This window comes from Protopterus annectens, chromosome 6.part1, assembly GCF_019279795.1.
Source record: "Protopterus annectens isolate FY-2018-M chromosome 6.part1, PAN1.0, whole genome shotgun sequence".
In the NCBI taxonomy this organism is placed as follows: domain Eukaryota; kingdom Metazoa; phylum Chordata; order Ceratodontiformes; family Protopteridae; genus Protopterus; species Protopterus annectens.
Genome location: NC_056738.1, coordinates 387,942,578 through 387,961,339, shown reverse-complemented (window position 1 = coordinate 387,961,339; position 18,762 = coordinate 387,942,578). Strand labels below are relative to the sequence as shown.

At 37.4% G+C, this 18,762-nt stretch overlaps 1 protein-coding gene across 3 annotated transcripts in view; it reads right to left on the bottom strand.

Annotated features, from left to right (window-relative positions):
- The window catches only part of GPR137 (G protein-coupled receptor 137), a 595,269-nt gene that overhangs the window by 147,964 nt on the left and 428,543 nt on the right, over positions 1 to 18,762 (bottom strand). For 2 of the 3 annotated variants that reach the window (XM_044075804.1, XM_044075802.1), the window contains exon 5: positions 9,195 to 9,323. In XM_044075804.1, the coding sequence (XP_043931739.1) occupies positions 9,195 to 9,323 (129 nt within the window). Of the gene's footprint in view, positions 1 to 7,616; positions 7,695 to 9,194; positions 9,324 to 18,762 lie in introns of all 3 variants that reach the window. The other variant, XM_044075803.1, reaches the window with a different exon arrangement.

The window sequence follows — 18,762 nt, the reverse complement described above, 5'->3', positions numbered from 1 at the left end:
GAATAGCTAAGGGCCTGTGCTGAGGCTTCTTAAGGAAAGTCCTAAGGCGTTTCCTAGAATCAGAATATTCCTGACCCTGCCACTTGAAATGTTCCCTCATGGCGTGCAGAACTTCCCCAAAAGAAATATCCTCAGGAGGGAGGCCAAGGGATGGAATCTTCTGCATCCGAGTCCTCATAGGTCTGGAAGAGCTCTTCCTGGCTATCAGAGTGGACAGAGCCCTCAGAGTCTTCATCTGAAGGAGTGGGGTCAGAGGGTTCAACCCGGGGCCATTTATCAGGAGGAGGCTGGGATGCTCTCTCAGGATGGGCCTGTGAACCTCTAATCATGGAAATTAAATCAGCAGCCATGGACATAATTTGTGTCTCCGGAGTCGGCTGAGGTAAGGTTTTAGAAGTAATATGCTTTGTTTTGCTGGCTGCCTTAGCCCTAGTGTAGGCCTTAATAGACATGGCCATAGGAGGCCTGGCAGCTCCACATGCAGGAGTGACCTTGTCTACAGCAATGGTCTCGGGCATTCCCTCGGTTTCGGTATCCAGAGGAAAGTCTATAATTGGCGTCGGAGTAAGGTCTGGAATCGGAGTAGTCGGTAATGCGGTGTCTTCGGTTCGGAGCGGTGGAGAGACCGTCTCAGAGGGAACCGGAGCACTCGCGCTAGGTTTTGGCGTGGAGTCGGTGGTAGACGCGGGCCGAGGATGTCGGTCCCGGTCTTTTCGCTTTTTGGGAGTTTGTGATGTCGGAAGATCCGACGGCATGGTGTAAGCAAATTTATCGCCGAAAAAATCTTCAGCGAACTCTGCCCGTCGCCTGAGAGTGTGCTTGTTGAAGCGAGCACAGGCTACACAGGCCGAGACGTCGTGGTCTGGGCCCAGGCAAGGGAGGCAGTAAGAGTGGAAATCCTTATGAGGTATTTGTTTACCACAAAAAAGACAATTGTTAACTTTTTCAGTAATTTCTGACATCGGCTGAGGCAAGAAAAAGGTCCCCAACGGGGTACTTAGCTTTTTTGATGACTTCGGTATCGTAGAATACAGGAGCTGACCGACCGGCACTTGCGAACTGCTTCTGCTTCGGGCACCGCGCGGCAAGAAAGACTGAAGAAAATGGCGTCGGCTGATGCTTATGTACTCCAGCCGCTCTGACGTCGGAGAGAAATGCGACATCAGCCGACGTCGGACCCAGACTTTGGAATCCGGCCGACCGAGGGCTGCCTGAGGCAGGACAACCCACATGTTATGACTGCAGTTGCATTCTTGAAGGACATCAGGAGGGAAGAAGAGAGCACTGGCAACAAACTGAAGGGACCAACTATTCCCCAGCTCTTCAAAAGCATTTACTTACAAAAAGGCTGGAGACCCCATGGGATGGAATACTACAATGAGTGGTGGATAGTAAATCCAATAAGGCATTCAAGAGGGCACAGGGTTGGCTGAGAAATGGTGTTCGGAGAATGGAGGGGGGAGAGAAGGTATAACTTTAAGATCTACTTCACCTTCCTGAAAACAGCTTTGCCATTATCTAACTGCACATTTGCATTTTCCCATGCCAGATCTTCCCACCACTTCATGCAGCTATTTTGCATCTCCTCGACTGCCATTAAGTAACATGATTTTCACAGGGGACTGCACTACCCCGTGCACCCTACTGTGTGGGGGCATCAATTCCAAAACCCTGATTACTAAATATACTAATCCTGAAGTTGTGCCAACTCAAAGTGAAAGGAATATAATTTGTCCCTTTACTCAGATTTGGTGCAAATTCAAAGTTGATATAGCTAGTAAATGGACAGTGTGAGGGCACATGAAAGTGCAGCCCTACTTCAAAAAGTACAGTTGTGCAAGATCTTACCATAATGGTAGATGTCCTTCCCTTCACTGTAACAGTATTCCTTACAATAGGAATCTCTTGCCAAGGGCGGCCTGATGCTCGGTCAGTATACCAAAGCCTTTAGTTTAAGGCACACCATATATCACAGATGCTCCCTGCGTACAGCATAGGGCATAAAGGTGATGCCTTGATACACCATCCTCAGAACTGAACTATAGACCTAGGAGTAGAGTGGTAACAAGTACATCCAGAAGACATAAGAACCACGGAGAGGAGGAAGGGAGTGAATACTGCAAGAGTGAAGAGAAAGACATCTACTGTTATGATAAGATCTTAAAACAACTGTACTATATCCTTTTATTTTACTGTTGCAGTATTCCTTACAATAGGGAGAGTGCAAAAGCTAATGAAGAAGAGAAGGAGGAGGAAGGACCAGCAGATCTCTCTAGGAACACATGAATAATGGCCCTAGCAAAACCTGCTCTAGCTCTGAATATCAAATCCAACTTATAATGCTTGGTAAATGTATTCACAGACGTCTAGAGTTAGTACCCAAACCCTTGAAAAAAGCACCAGAAGAAGCCACAGACCTAGTAGAATGAGCCTTAACAGAAGAAAAAAGGCTCTTGCCATGAAAGGTTTAACAAAAAGAAGTGGCTTTAGAAATTCAGGAAGAAATAGTTTGCTTGGAAACAACCAATCCTAAGGATCTAGGATGAAAAGAAACAAACAGCTGATCAGATTTACAAAAACTCAGTCTTATCTAAATAAGACCAGAGTTGTCTATGCACAGCTAAGGTGTGCAGCATCTTTTCACTAACAGATTGCGGAGAATGGAAAAAAAAGTAGGCAAATGAATAGACTGATTAAGACACAACTCATTCACCACTTTGGGCATAAAAGAACGATTAGTACAAAGGGACACCCTGTCCTTATGGAGCACTAAAAAAGGAAGACAAGCCATAAGGGCTTGAAGCTCAGATACACATCTGGCAGAAGTAAGGGATAACAAAAGTGCAGTCTTCCAAGAACAATGCTGTAAGTAAGTTGAATCTGCAGGCTCAAAAGCAGCCTAGGTCAATTTTTCTGAAATAAAATTAGATCCCAGGAAGGAGAGATAGGCTTCCTGGGAGGTCTAATATGAAGGATGCCTTTAAGAAACTGTTTAGCCTCAAGTCTAGAAGCTAAAGCAGGTGATAAAGGTAGACAAGCAGAAATGGCTGATAAGTGGGCCTTAAGAGAAGAATAAGCCAACCCAGTGTTAAGCAGTTCACACAGATAAGACAGAACCTCCAGGTGCATCCACAGAAAGTGAATACAGGTTATGAGAAAGTCACCAAACAAAAAAACTCTTCCATTTGGATAAGCAGGATTTCCTAGTTGTGGGCTTCCTGTCCTCTTGCAGGACCCTAAGCACGTACTCAGAAAAAAAAGTTATTTATATGGAATCAAAATCCTATCACCCACATTGTCACTTGAAGACTGGACAGGTGGGGATGGATGACATCCCTTGTCTTGTGTGATTAGGTCCACCCTGTGAGGTAACTTGTGATGACTGCCCTTGGCTAAATGCAGGAAAAAGAGGGAACCAATGCTGTCTAGGCCAAAAGGGAGTCACCAGCAAGATTTTGGGAGCATCTTTGAACAGGATTTTTGGAATGAGAAAAAGGTGAGGGAAGGCATAAAGAAACATCCCCTTTACGGAAAAGAGAGGTCATCCACTCTCCAGACCAGAGGACCTGGGACTCTGGCACAAAAAAGAGGAAGTTGTCAGTTCAGAGGGGAGGCAAAAATATCTACTTGGTGAACAGTGTCCAGAAACACATCCCTGGGAAGTATCCACTCGTGGGATTGTGTTATGGACCTGTTCAGAGAGTCTGCCACAATGTCCTGACCTGAAGGGATGTAAAGTGCCTGAAGTGTCACACAATACTGGATAGCTAATTCACACACTAAAGGGCAAACCAGCATAGGAGGACAAAACCTCATCCCCCCTTCCTTGCTGACATACCACATCACTGTGATATTGTCTGTAAACACCTTTAGAAGCCTAGGGATGAAATCCTTGAACAGGCAGCAGAAAAGCTCTCATCTCTTTGACAATGATGTGGTCTTTCCTTTGTTGATGGGACTAAGTACACTTCACCTTTAATGATCCAAAGGTTTCTCCCTATCCCACGTCTGAAGCATCTGTGAACAGCTCCTATGAGGGAAGAGGGAAATGAAATGGGAGCCCCAGATTCTGAGCCAACTGCTGAATCTACTGCTGAAATTCTAGCTTGAGGCACAGAAGAACAGGAACTACAAAGTCAAGGGGATGAGAATGTTAAAGTCAAACTGACTTTAGAAAACATTGAAGTTTTCTCATGTGGAGTTTTCCAAAAGAGAGCATAGGAATGGTGGCGGCCATATAACCTAGAGCTCTCAAAAACTCCCTGGCTGTGACTGAAGCCAGAGGAAAAAGGGACTGAAAAAAGGAAATGAGAGTTAATGCCTTGAGAGGATGCCAGTACTGGAACAGTCTGAAACCTGAACCCCAGAAATACATGATCCTGTGAAGGAGTTAGAAAAGACTTTTGGAGATTTATAGTGAATCCCAGGTTTTGCAAGAAAGAAATGGCAAAGTGAAGATGCTGCAGTAGAATCTCTGCAGAAGGTGACTGAAAAAGAAGGTTGTCTATGTAAGGAAAGACCTGTAGTTCCCTTAGCATGCAAAAAGCAATCACAGGAGTAAGGCATTTGGTGATAAGGCATTTGGTGAATACCCTTGGGGTAGTAAAAAGGCCACAGGGAAAAGCAGAAAACTAAAAAATGCCAGGAAGCAAAAGAGAAATATAAACACTTCCTAAAAGGGGGATGAACAGGAATGTGAAGATAAGCATCCTTGAGATCCAGAGAAACTAGAAAGCCTGAGGAAACAGAATAGAGAAAAAAATCTGAAGGGACAACATCTGAAAGTAAGGGACTTTCAGAAAGGTGTTTAGGTGACAAAGATACAGAATAAGCCTCAAAGTACCTTCTTTTGTGAGGACCAAGAACATTATGGAGTAAAACCCCTTCCCCCTTTGAGAAACTGGAACTGTCTGAATAGTTCCCCAAGACAAAAGATCCTAAAGAACCACTGGAAAAATTACCAGCTGTTCCTGAGGGGGCTGAGGAATGCCCATGAAAGAGGGAAGAGATTTCCAGACCATGTAGCATCCTAGGCAGATAACAGACAAAACCCAGGAATCCTGAGTAATCTTTAACCAAACTGAAAGGGATAAAGAAAGACGAAGAGAAAGAGAAATGTGGCTAAGAACAGAATAATAAGACAGCACCTGGTTCGTCAGGAAAAGATTTCTGTGTCACAGGAGTCTGGGTAGTCTTAGCAAGAGGAGACCTTTTCCCACCCTTTCTACCCTTAGGAGGATGATGAAACTGCCTATGAACAAAGGCCGGCTTACTAGAGTAATTCTTTTGACACTTGGGCACAGGAGAGACAAAACCATGTTTCAGTTCCTATAAAGCCTTGCCCTTATCCTGAAGAGATTTAAATCAGCAGCAGCTGCACTAAATAAGTGTTTGTTATCCACAGGAGCATCCATCAAATTGCCCTTAGTATAATCAGGCAAAGGTTGAAGCCAAAGCCAGGAATACTTCATCACAGAACCAAAAGCAGCAGGTCTAGAAGCTTCATCTGCTGCATCATAATTGCCCTTAATAAAATGGTGAGCCACCTGAGAAGGCATACCTATCAAGGAGAGAGAAGTCTTGCCCTTAGAATCCGGAAGATCAGAAATTACCTGACAGGCCTGAGAAATAAGAGACAAAATGCATCTTGACATAAGGGTCTGATAATTGACAGCCCTAAAAGTCAAGGAAGCAAATATATAAACTTTCTTACCTAGCCTTTCCATAGTCCTGCTGTCATTATCACAAGGAAGAAGCTTTGTAGAAGGCAGTAAATGAGATGGCTTGTCAGATGCCACCGGCACCATGGGGGGGGGGGGGGGGGGGTCAGACGTAGGACATCTACATAGGAATTTGAAATCTTCAGGCACCCTGTAAAACCTATCAAGTTTTTTTTTTTTTGGGGGGGGGGGGGTAGGAGGCTGGGAGTCTTGAAGCCTGAGATGCAGTAGGAAAAAAGGCATCCACCAAGGAAGAAACAGCAGGGACAGTAGAAGGCATGGGAGAGTCCATTTGCAGAAGCTTGTAATACCTCTGCTGCACCTCAGAAACCTGGGTACAATCCCATTTAAAAAATTCCATCATCCTGGAAATTGTGTCCCTGAAGGAAACTTTGTCAAAGTTAGTGTCAGAACTAGTGGACTCCTCCTCCTCAGAGCCAAAGTCTAAAGGAGAAGGAATCTGGGGTGAACAGGCAAGTGATTTCTCATACGAATCCCCTTTTCCTCAGAGAAATCCTGTTCTCTCACAGTCTTTTAAGAGGGGTACAGGACCTAGGTATAGCACGGACAATCTCCTTAAGGAGGTTTCAAAACCATAAGGGCCTTAAACAAACCCTGAATGAAATTCTGCCATTCACTCTGACAGTCCTTAGGAGTAGGAAACATGCTTTGTTTTTGTTTCTTTTTCAAAGGGATGTCTGCCCTGTAAAACTTAGAAGGCTCAGACGCCGGACTACACTCCACAATCGCAGTCAGAACTTCCTCTCTAACCAAAATCTGAGGAACACCCCTAGGCCCTTAGGAAATAATCAGCCGCGGTTCCCCCAAACATCCACAGCAGATTGCCTCCAGGGACATGCGTAAGGTCAGATCCATGCTGGCCTCCAAAGCAGTCACAACAGAGGAATCCAGCAAAGAACCCAGGTGATCCACGGGGCTTTCACTAGCCTGGGGAGAGATGGTCCGGCAGAGGCGGTACAATGGAAGAATGGTACCTTGACTTCTTGGCCTTCTTCATGGATGGCTGACCCTTACAGCAGGATGTTCCCTTCTCCATAGTGTCTTTTGCTAAAAGCTTAAGATGTCAGTTCTCTAAATACAGGACCAAAGAGGAAAGCCAACTACTGTGTCTGATATGAAAGCCTGAGAAATGGAACAGGATATATGGTCATGGGAAAAGGAGACAAAATAAGCACTGCGTTGGATGGACTTTACGGGGAATCTGCATTTACCCTTTCTGGATGAAGTTAACCCCAAAAGCAACAGACAAAAGAAAAAAAAAAAAAAAGATTAGAGCAAAATCCCCAACAAGGCACTTATCTGAAAATGGCTTGGTGAACCAGCAAAGAAGGGGGCATTCAGATCGACTATCAAAAGATGGTGTTCAGACTGGTGGCAAAGTTGTTCTTTGGATGGTATGTCCGGATGTCACTTTTATGCTCTACGCTGGGAACAAACATCTGATTTACAGTGTACCTTAATCAACCTAAAGGCTTTGCTATATTGGTCAGACATTGGGCCGACCCTGGCAGGGGACCCTATTGTACGGAATACTGAAACAGTGAAATGGAAGGATATTTAACCATAACTTGTGCATTCTGCACACTGCTATAGAACAGTGGTAAGACAGAATAGCAGTAAAGTGATTATGGGCAGTCAGCTGAGTTCACATTAAGGAAATTAAAATCGTTCCAGACATTAAAATGTACTTAGAGGACAAACTAAACATGCTGTTTCCTTCTACAATCAAGAAAATATAACGTAAAGTTAAGTAATTAACATCTGTGAAAGAAAAAAGTTAGCTACTATATGTGCTTCAACTAAACCCAAGGCTTTAAATGCCTCTCGAAAACCAAAATTAATACCACGTTTTTTTTTCATTGTAATAACACTCACAAAGGTTCTGCTTTCTAAGGAAATTCAGATCTGTCTTCTGGAGACTCAATGCCCTTGTCCAGCACATCCAAGTGACTCCTGGAAAAAACACCAGTGTCAGATAGCACATATCTGAAAATAGCCCACATTCATTTGTCCCAAAGAAAAATCCAGTTGCAAGACAGGAGAATGGCAGACTTGCATCGATTCGTTAACTGTACCAGTGCAAGTGATATCAAATACTGTTACAAAAAGTTATGAATTTGAGATCCTAACAAATGTTATACAGAGAACGGTAATTTTCTTTCACTCTGTACCATTGTTTTAAGACAATGAAGAGTCGCCAGTTCAACTCCGACAAACTGCCCTCCTGGGACCATCAGTGATTTATTTTCTACCAACTTCACAGGAGGTTTCTCCAGATTTTGGGAGCCCTTTTGGGAAAATATGAGGGGTTGAAAAAGTAAAGAATAGTTTTTTTTTTAATTTACTATGCACTACCCTCTCTTTTGATGGACTCTCTGGTAATCAAGTCCAACAGCACAGAAACCAAACACTGCTACTTTACAAGTCCATATATTTTCAGTAGAACAAAAGCTTTTAACACCTTCATCCTAAAAAACTTTATGAACCTTATTATAACCCACATGTTCAAGATAACTGTTCCCTCCACCTGATGCACCTAATTAAAATAAATACAGAATACAAGTCTTGAGGAGCTATTTGTCTACAAGAGCACATCTTTACAGATTTCTGTAAGGAAGTCATTACATAACAAATCTATTTAAAAACATTTTAAACACAAATAACTATTAGTAGCATATAACGATAAAGTATACTTAACCTGTAAAGAGATAAAAGTTGGACTGGCCAAATTTACTAAAAGGTCTTGCAGAGGGAAGACTAATTGTTTTAATAAGCAAAAACTGAAATGAGTGCCTACAAGCAAACTTAACTCATTCTAGATTGTTGATAAATACATTAATAAAGAAAACATATCCACCTGCATTGAATAGTAAAGCATGTCTGTATAAGCTATGAAGTACTACCTGCATGCCTCCTGAATGCCAGTCATGAGGAGCAATTATAACAGTTGGGCATGTTCTCACTGAAGTAAAGGGTGTATGATATATACAAACAACAAGAACACATTTAAAAGACTGCATTTGCAAGAAGAGACTAAACAAATTCAAGAAACATAAGAGAGCAGAATATCTGGTACTACTTTATTGAATAGCTGGATGAGCCTTAGAATTTTACTCATGGCTCAAAGGTGCAGCATAACTCTGGAAACATATTCAGACTGGGACTGTAAAGGCGGTATAAGCTGGCTATGGGATGATGCAACTGCAACTTACTGTAAGATATCTCATTTTCACTGGTGGTAATGCAGTGTAAGATGCTTCAGGTTATCACCTCTATAACCAAAACACAGACAATGAAAAGTTATGACATCAAAAATAAGTACTAAAATTATTTAATCACAGCAGCCATGACAGCTCCTTCCTACAAGCATTACAATTATTTTTTTTACCAGATTAACAAGAGATAACATGTTGCTTAAAATATGCAAGCCTTTCAATTTAAGTATTTACTTACCAGTTCTTGAGGGGGCCTTCGCACACGGAAAAACACCACCAACATAGCTGTTGGCAACAGCTCCCAAATAAACAAGATGATACCAAATACCACATAACCTTTATCTCCCAGATTCTTAATTAGATCTGCCTGAAAGACAAAAAAAGTACATCACAGAATTCTGTTTTATGTGCATACTCCCTATACTTTCAATGATCTAAACATGTTCTTAAAATGTCACTGACTACCATTTCCCATCTGTTCATGGAAGATAAATTCTCAAGGTGACGAACACAATCTTCAGCACTGCAGAACTAAAACAAATTTCTATTTTTTTTTCTGAACGAATACATTTCTTGTATAAAATGCAAGTTACAAAGGCAAATATCGTGTTTACAGTAAGAATGTATTAATTTAAAAGAAGGAATGAGCTTACAAGCAGTGTCAGTGGTGTAACAGATAGCACACTTGTCTTTAGTGCAGAAGGCTGTGGGTTCTACTACCACCCAAAGCAGATCGACATTTGACTATGGAGTATAGCATAATGGGGGTTTCTGTACTCCTGAATGTTTTGTCCTTGGGACAAGACATTAGACAGAGGCCCCATCTGCTTCAGTTGGTGGTAGTACAGGTGGATGTAAAAGATCCCATAGCACCTATTGAAGAGAGCAGCGGTCCTTTATTTATATACAAAAATAACTTTTATTTACAAAGTATTTACATATTTACAAATATATAGATTCACAAATCTGTTTACATATTCATAATTTCCTTTACAATCATAATAAATTCATTCATACTAGACTCCCACGCCTCTTTCCATATACACCATCTAATTTTACTTACTACTATTGCTAAAATCCATTTACTAAACATATACTTTCAACATATTCTAATATTCTATTCTTAACATATTCTTTACTTCTATTCTTATAATATCCATATTTAATCATATCCATGTTTACTTTAGCCACTTCTTTTATATCGTTGAAAAAAATCTTCTTTTCATAGTTTTCCCCATAACATTTTTACAATTCAAAAACATGTAAACGCATTCTAGCACTTTTCTTTTTATATAGCATTATTTCCTTTTACTGGCAATTTAACTAAAAAAATCTTGACATTCTACTTTATGAACAAATAAATTTCTTGCATAAAATGCAAGTTACAAAAAGCAAATCTCATGTTTAAAGAAAGAATGTATTAATTTAAAAGAAGGAATGAACTTACATTTGCTTATTTTTATAGCTTTATTTTTTTCATCTATTAGATTTTTCCCATGGTTTTACATAGTAATGTTTCATAATTAAATTCTTATACCACACTTTTCCATCTTTTTCTATATCAATTTTCATTTTTCCACAAAAATATTTTTCTTGGTAACATTTTATTCTTCATTTATATACTGTCTTTTCCTCTTTTTACCATACCGCCAAATTTACCATACTTATATTTATACAATTTTAAAACTAATCTTTCATCTTTTTCCTTTATTCTCCTTAGCACTTTGTACAACTTTAATGAGGCAGCATATACCACTGGGCTAATTAATCCTAAACCACCTTCTCCTTTACTTACATATAAAACTCCTCTTTTTACTGGGTTTAATCTAGAACCACATATAAATGAAAAAAACAATATCTGCAATAATTCCTACTCAAATACTATTGGCAACATAAATACACTTGCTAAGTATGCTATTTTTCCAATCAGTACTGAATTTATCAAATAAGCCTTTTTGCTCTGAATGATAATGTAAATGTTCTCTAGAAAATACAGGATTTAGCACTTCTATTGTTTTTCCCAACTGAATTCTACTTACATATTTATTCCCAAATTTTATACCTAACACAGAAATTTCATTCATTGTAAAATATATACCCCCATCTTTCCTACATCACCTAAACCTTTACTTTTCTCTTTATTTAAAGTCATCCTATCGCCTCTAGACACTCACTGTGCTAAAATTACTTCTATCAAATTTTTGATTTTTTTGCAATTGCTATGTTATTTGCATATGTTAACAGAACAAGAATTCTTAACCCTTCAGGTGTTAAATACCCTGCCTCCTTCATTTTGTAATTTTATATACGATCACATTCAAAACTGATGCAAAAAGTATACAGCTCACTGGACATCCCTGTCTTACTGCACTCTTCATAAGCACCTTTGGCTTAACCAGTCATTTACAAGTATTTTTACTTTACTACTACTATACGCTGACATGCATAATTTTCTCACTTATATTCTTTCGTTATTACCCTTAAGATTTCATGTCCAATTGTGTCAAATGTTTTAAGGTCTCTTATCATGACTTTCACTTTTTCTTTTCTATTCATAACATCATCCGCAATTTCTCTATGATTAATAATTCTTGACAGCCCTTTCCCTTTATACTATATGCATAATCTTCCATAGTTTCCCTTTTAGTTTCAAATCTCTTTTGCATTATTTTCATAAAGCTCTTACAACCATTATTCAATATTACCTGTCTCCATTTTTGTCTTCGATCATCCTTCATTAATATAAATTTAAGTATTCCACTACATGAACCTTTATGCACAAAATCCTCATTTAACCATTCATTCAAAATCTTAAAAAATATTTTTGCCAATCCCTTAAATTTTTATACATTCCATACCCTATTGCATATCATCCTGCAGTCAAAGTGACATTTACTTGTCCTAATACTTTATCTAGCTCATTTAATGAAATCTCCTTTTCCAACTCTATTTTCTTTCCTGTTAAATTTTTACTTTCCATGTTTTTCACTAGTTTCTTTTTAAAACATTTCCTTTACATATTGTACTACACTCTTTGTAATTTTTCTCAGAGTTCTTTCTATTTCTCTCTTACATTTTTTCTCTCATTACACTACCATCTTCCTTTAATAATCTGCTTAAGTAACTTGCTACTTCTCTTTTTCCTTGTAAAAAATATTTTCTTGTACAACAATTTTTTTCTTGATTTCTTTCATACAATGCTTTTTCTTTGTCAAAATGCTTTCCATCATTATGCTCCTTTATATTTTTCTTTCTCTACTTTTCTCACAGCATACTGCCACTGGAAGAAAATTTTTATATTTTTTCTTTAAACATCATCCACCATTCAGAACATTTTTTATACAATGTTCCCATGGTAATATCTTTCCGTAGCTTGCATTACTAATCTCTTTCCTTCTTCATGCCATGCTTTCTCATTTTATTCTTTTCATTCCTTTGCCTATTTTTATATATTCTTTGCTTTCGATCATCTCTAGTCATACTGCAAGATGATCAAAGAATCTTGTTTCAACTACCTCCCCTTCTCCTATAACTAAACCTTCTGATACTATAAAATAATTTAAGTTCAACACAAACCCTTCTTGTAAGTCCATGCATTTTTGCCCCAAACTTTTAACTTGCACATCTTATAACTTACATTTTTCTTACATCACTTAATTTTATACTTGCCTCTTAAATCGTAATTAATGTTTCCTATAATATTCATATTTATCACTACATAGTCTAAAATCTGATGAAATAAGCTTTCTCTTTCTCTACAACTAGTATAAGTATATAATGTTATAATTCTATATACTACTTTCCACTTTAAATCTACAATGGTTAATCTTCCCATTTCTGCTACAATTACATCCAATAGCTTTATTGTATTTTTACAGAACACAGATATTCTAGAACATCTCTCATTTCCCAAATTCCAGATGATCTTTCCTCCCCACAGTTTATCTGTTTGCAATCTTTCTTCATTTGTTAAAAATTGTGTCCAATTACATCTACATGTAATATACTACCCCAAAATCTTTATTCTTCTTAATATACTAATACTTTTCACATTTACAGAAAGAAGTCTAAAATTTTCATTTCCCCTTTTCCTTATGTTCATGGCTTTAAGTTCATAGCTAATTACTAGACTAACTTTCTTTATAAACCATTCTAGGCCTAGCCATTTTCCTTTCCAAAGGTGAGAATCAAATACTGTAACTCTGCATATGTGAGTCAAAGACCTTAACCATTATATACCCAGTCACTAATTGTATATATTCTTTTTCATCCATTTCCTTTTTAATTTTGTACTTATGCCTTTAAATTTTATTTTTTATCCTTTTACTAGCAGAATTATTTTATTTTACTACCTCCCAATTTGTCATCAATTATTTCAGAACCTTCCTCTGTATCCTATATTTCTTTTTCATCTAATTGTTCTTCTGTTCCTACTATTTCTAAAATTTCTTCTCTTTGTTCATTTTATCTTTCTTTTTCCTTACTCATTTTCATTTTGCAATCTATTCATAAATGTCCAACTTTTTTATATTTATAACATTTCAATTCATATTTTTTGCATCATGTCCTAATTCTCCACAAATATAACATTTTCTTTTGCCACAGTTACTTACTGAATGTCCTTTTCCACAAAAGAAAAAAAAAGAAAACATGTTTTGGGTTGTCCCCAGAATTTTATGACACCCCTGTTCCCCTCCACATTTTTCATGCTTGGTATATACATATTTTTTCACTTTCTATTTTTAACACAATATTACAGCCCCAGCCACCAGTCCATATCTCCTTTTGTCATTATTTTTTTTGTAATGTCCAGTACTTCTTTACATAAAGTTTTCAAATGTCCTTTCAAAACCTCTTGTTCTACCCGCTGTTCAAAATTACATGAATTTTCTTTGTTTTCTGTTAAATGCTTTTAGCACAAAGATTCTATGGTTTACAGTCTTATAAAATCTTTAATAGAAAAAAACAGTCTCAAATATAACATCACAAAATGTCTCCTTATTAAGAATAATTGGTCTTACCTCATGTGCTTTTACACCCAAAGGTGCTATTACAATATCCCACACTTCATACATGTCTGTCTTCTTTACTTTGAATCCTTACCACGTACCTTTGCATTTCATTTTCTTCTGCCTTCTTTTCTGCTATTCCACTTTCACCTTCTCTGCATGTTTTCTTCTCCATCTCACCACTATTCTTCAGGATTATCTCTGTAGCTTCCCTTTGTATTTTCTCATAATGTCCTACCAGGAAATATCTCCTTCATTTCCTGGTTCACTCTGTACCACCATTTCTTTCAGTAAATTATCCCACAACCCCCCGACTGGAGATCTGTAATTATACATCCAACATTTGCTGACTCGTCTCCATCAGACAGATGTCTTTGCAACAGTTTCGCAAAATCCTGCACACATTCTCAAGTCTCAGTATTTGCTTTCTCTTCCATTTATTTCATCAATCCATCATCTCCTCCTGTTTCTCTGGGCCACCTTTGCATCTGAATGGAAACAGGAAGTGCTCCTCCAAAATGGGTCCTACTCGCAACAATGATGAGTAGGTGAGGTTCCTTGATACTCTGGCCAAATTTCTCCTACTAGTGTAAATACCATCTTGGTTCACCCCTAAAGAGAGGCCAGTGGGATGAACCTGGCTAACAAAGGGGGATTAACTTTTCCAGCAGGACTATGGTAACACGTCACTGACCAATCATCAGGAATCTAACATGTGCCATGCTGATCATGGGTCAGCAGCTCAAGACAAGTCTAGACATACGCCTATTAAAGATATGCTGAACACCACCTAGTAGACAAATCTTTGACCAAATATGGAATATGGATAGGGCATTCAGCAAAAGCATATTCCTAAAAAATGGAACAGCTCGTATGTTCAGTAAGAGCATTAAGATATCACTCTTGAACAGTAGCTTCTTGAGCAACAGCAGAATCACGGAACAAAGCTATCAGTGCACCATCCATTTCTCTCTTTTGCTTGCCCATCATTTGTTCACTAACCCTGACCCAAGTTGATATTCTCATTAGACCACTAACAAATGTTCCACTACACCAAGCAAATCCTACTTGACAAATTAAACCAAGTAGTGAACCCAGTGTCTGCCACTTCCAATGACAACATGCAATTCATTGGGAAACCATGAAATCCAAGCATGTGCAGAGTTTGACAGTTTGCTTCTTACTCTTATCCTAAAATATAAATAGGTAAATTTTCTGTTTTATTACACAGTGACCCTTTCAGGGCGTCCGCAGTGGTGCAGCAGTTAGCGTTGCCGCCTCACAGCAAGAGGTTCTCTGGTTTGATTCTCAGCTGGGGTGCCTTCTGTGCAGAGTCTGCATGTCCTCCCTGTGGTTGTGTGGGTTTCCTCAGAGTGCTCCGGTTTTCTCCCACATCCCAAAGACATGCTGTAGGTGAATTGGACACTCTAAATTGGCCCTAGGTGTGAGTGTGCCTTCTGTGGAAGGTTGGGCGCCGGGCTGAGAACTCGACACCGTAAAACTCCACTGCCAATCATGAGCAGATAGGTGATCCACTGTGGCAACCCCTAACCGAGAAAAGCCGAAAGAAGAAGAAAAAGAAGATTATACACTGACCCTTTCACATACAGCTGCCTTGAATTACTCCGCAAGAGTCTAATGGTTTCTATTGCCATGGCAATTATAAATACTACCTTAAATCTACACACAACTATTTACATTATAAGCCTGGAGCTTGCTGCCTGGGTCTTCTTGACCCAGTGAAACTTATACAATAATGAAAATGCAAAAGACAAATACTATAGCATCTAAGAAATATTTAGTTTTACTGAATGATGAGTACTTTCTTTTTATATAAATGTAAACAGGATGCTGGATGAACCTATTTTCTACAATGGAACTTGAATTAAACATCAAGTTGTAAATCTTTCAGGCAGACTTCTCAATATCAGTAATTAATATTCTAATAATCTCTGAAAGATGCTTTACATGGGTGCTCAACATTTTGAAATACAATGGTAACTTATGACATGCCTTGGAGGCAGTCAAAAACATATGGTTTGGTGGCCAAGGATGAACACAGGATAGCAGCAGATTTCTTCAGCTCCACCAATTTCATTACACTGACAGGAATTAATTACTTAAAAAATTAATTTTTGAAGTAATTTTCTTTCTAAACATGTTTGTTTTATATAGTTCTTGAACTATATCCAAAAAAGAAAGGAAATTTTAACAATATTCCTGTCAGAAATCACTTTGGAAATTTTCCTGTCAGTTTATCAGTCTGAAATGAGTTCCAGTAAGACAAATTCTCAAGACTCCAGCATCAAGAAAGAACTTCAGTCTCTGATAACTATAATCCAGCAACTTACTGCTAAGATGGATAAAATGGATACTAAAATAGATACCTTCATAGAAAAACTACAAAACAAATAGACTTGTTACATATAGACCTGCAACAACAGAAGATCCAGATGACAGGCATAGAAGAAGCTGTGAATGACATGGAAAATAGAATCCAAGAAGAGGAAATCAACATTGAGTTTCTGCTGAAACAAAATACACATTTACAAACAAAGCTGGATGACCTGGAAAATAGATCTAGGCAATAACATTAGGATTTTTGGACTGCCAGAAAATATTGAAGGTAACAATATTACTTCTTTTTAACAACATGGCTCACTAAAACTTTAGACTTACCAGAAGCATTCTCTTTTGGTATCGAAGAGCACATAGATCTATAGCTAATACTAACTCTAACAAAAACTATCCTAGATCAGTTATAGTTAGATTTCTATCATCTTTTGATAAAGAGATGGTTCTTAAATCTGCTTGGGCTAAAGCTCCTGTTAAAATTAATGAGACAACTGTGCGTTTTGACAATGACTATTCTTCCTTGGTAATAGCTAAAAGAAAAGTTTTTCTGCCACTAATAAGGGAGCTTAAAAAAGCACAGTTTAAAACATACCTTCTGTTTCCTGCCAAGCTAAAAAATCTTCCTTCCTGATGGTCCTAAAGTTTTTGATGACTTAGACTCTGCTTTACTGTTTATCAAAAAAAAAAAAGATTTTGGATAAAATAGAGGAAATGGAATGGGCAAGTCCTTCATTAAAGAGACTGGCAACTGAAACTTCGTGGAAGAGAAGAAGAAGAGACTAAAAAACAAATGATTTGTTCTATGGTTTTTTTTTCTTTTTTCTCTCTCATCATTTTACTTCATTATTAATCTTTTTAAATATAGTTCCTGCATTTCCAGAAAGCCACAAATATTCTGAAAAAGATTTAATCAAAGTGTGCAAAGAAATGTTTGGTTTCATAACCAGTCAAAATATCTGAGGAACTAATAACAAGCTATTATTCAATTTGTTTCTCTTTCTGAAAAAGAGAAGTAAGGTCAGTAATTTGATACATTTTTTTTTTTTTTTTTTCTCCTTTTCTTTGTTTAAACAATGACATTCTATTTAGATTATGTAGTGGGTAAAGGGTGGGGGAGGGCAGGGAGAGAAGAGTAATGAAAATATGATTAATAGAATAATAACATTTATTCCTTGTAAAAAGTTTATATGTTCTTCAAATGCTATTCCTAATTATACTTTCTTGATTATACTGCTTATGCTTGTTTGTAAATAATCTGTCATGCTTTAACTAATAATAATTAGAACTAAATAATAGTAAATAATATGTTTTATTTTTAACTCTATTAATATAAACAGTAAGTAATATTCCATTGTATATACTTCTTAGAGCTTTCTCTTACATTTTTTTATTTCTGCCTTACACTCTTATTTTCTACTCTCTTTTTCTTTTCTTTATTCTTTCTCTTTATTTTTTTTTTCTTATTAATATATAGAAATGCTTTTGATCATATAGACACAGTAAATAATAAGATTTGCATAAAAATTGAGTTGGGACAAAAATATTGAGTTTTATTACTTATTAATAACTTTGGGCTTAATTTCACTTACATAGAGGCTGTAATAACCTGTAAAATACATCGCGAAGGTTTTGTCATGTTTAGATGCATTTACACTGCTAAATGAATGTTTGTCACCAGTTTTTAACAAGTTTCCCACCAAAATGTTAAGGGAGACAATCTGGGATGTGGGCTACATCATGAACAGTGTCCTCGAGTTGTTTCAAAAGCTTCAACTCTCAGAATTCTCACAGAGAAGCAAAAAGCAGTCAATCTGACCTTTGACCCAGATATCACACTGACACATTGCAGATTCAGGAAGAACACTCTACCAGGAAGTAGAACTGATACAAATGCGACTATGTGAAGGAAAATGAACTCTTTAACATCTAAATGTGAATTATTTTATATAATTACTTAAATATCTATGTTATAATTCATAAAATATGTCAGTTATAATGATTTTAAATGATGCAGTTTCTTGTAGTAAGTAAATGTCTTATTTTAGAATGCATAGAAAATGAAACATTTATTCAAGTGTTTTTGAAAATCTACTTGACTGCAACATACTAATCTGTGTTAAAAACTTATGTTCCAAGCATATACATTACTATAACTCATTTAATTCATCTGATTGACAAGCATAAATAACTTTACAACTCTATTCTGGAAGAAATTGCCATGTGATGTATTTTAAAGCAGTAATATAGACATACAAAATACAGATGACTTTTTTTACAATAATGCAAGTGTTTCTGAGAATTTGCATAACTATGCAGTATGATTTATAACAATTTCTATAAATATAATATTTTATTCTATTGACAATAATGAGTATGAGTAAAATGCTCATATACAAGCAATTCAAGGTTTTTTTGAAGCTGTTGACTTTTGGCAAAAAAATT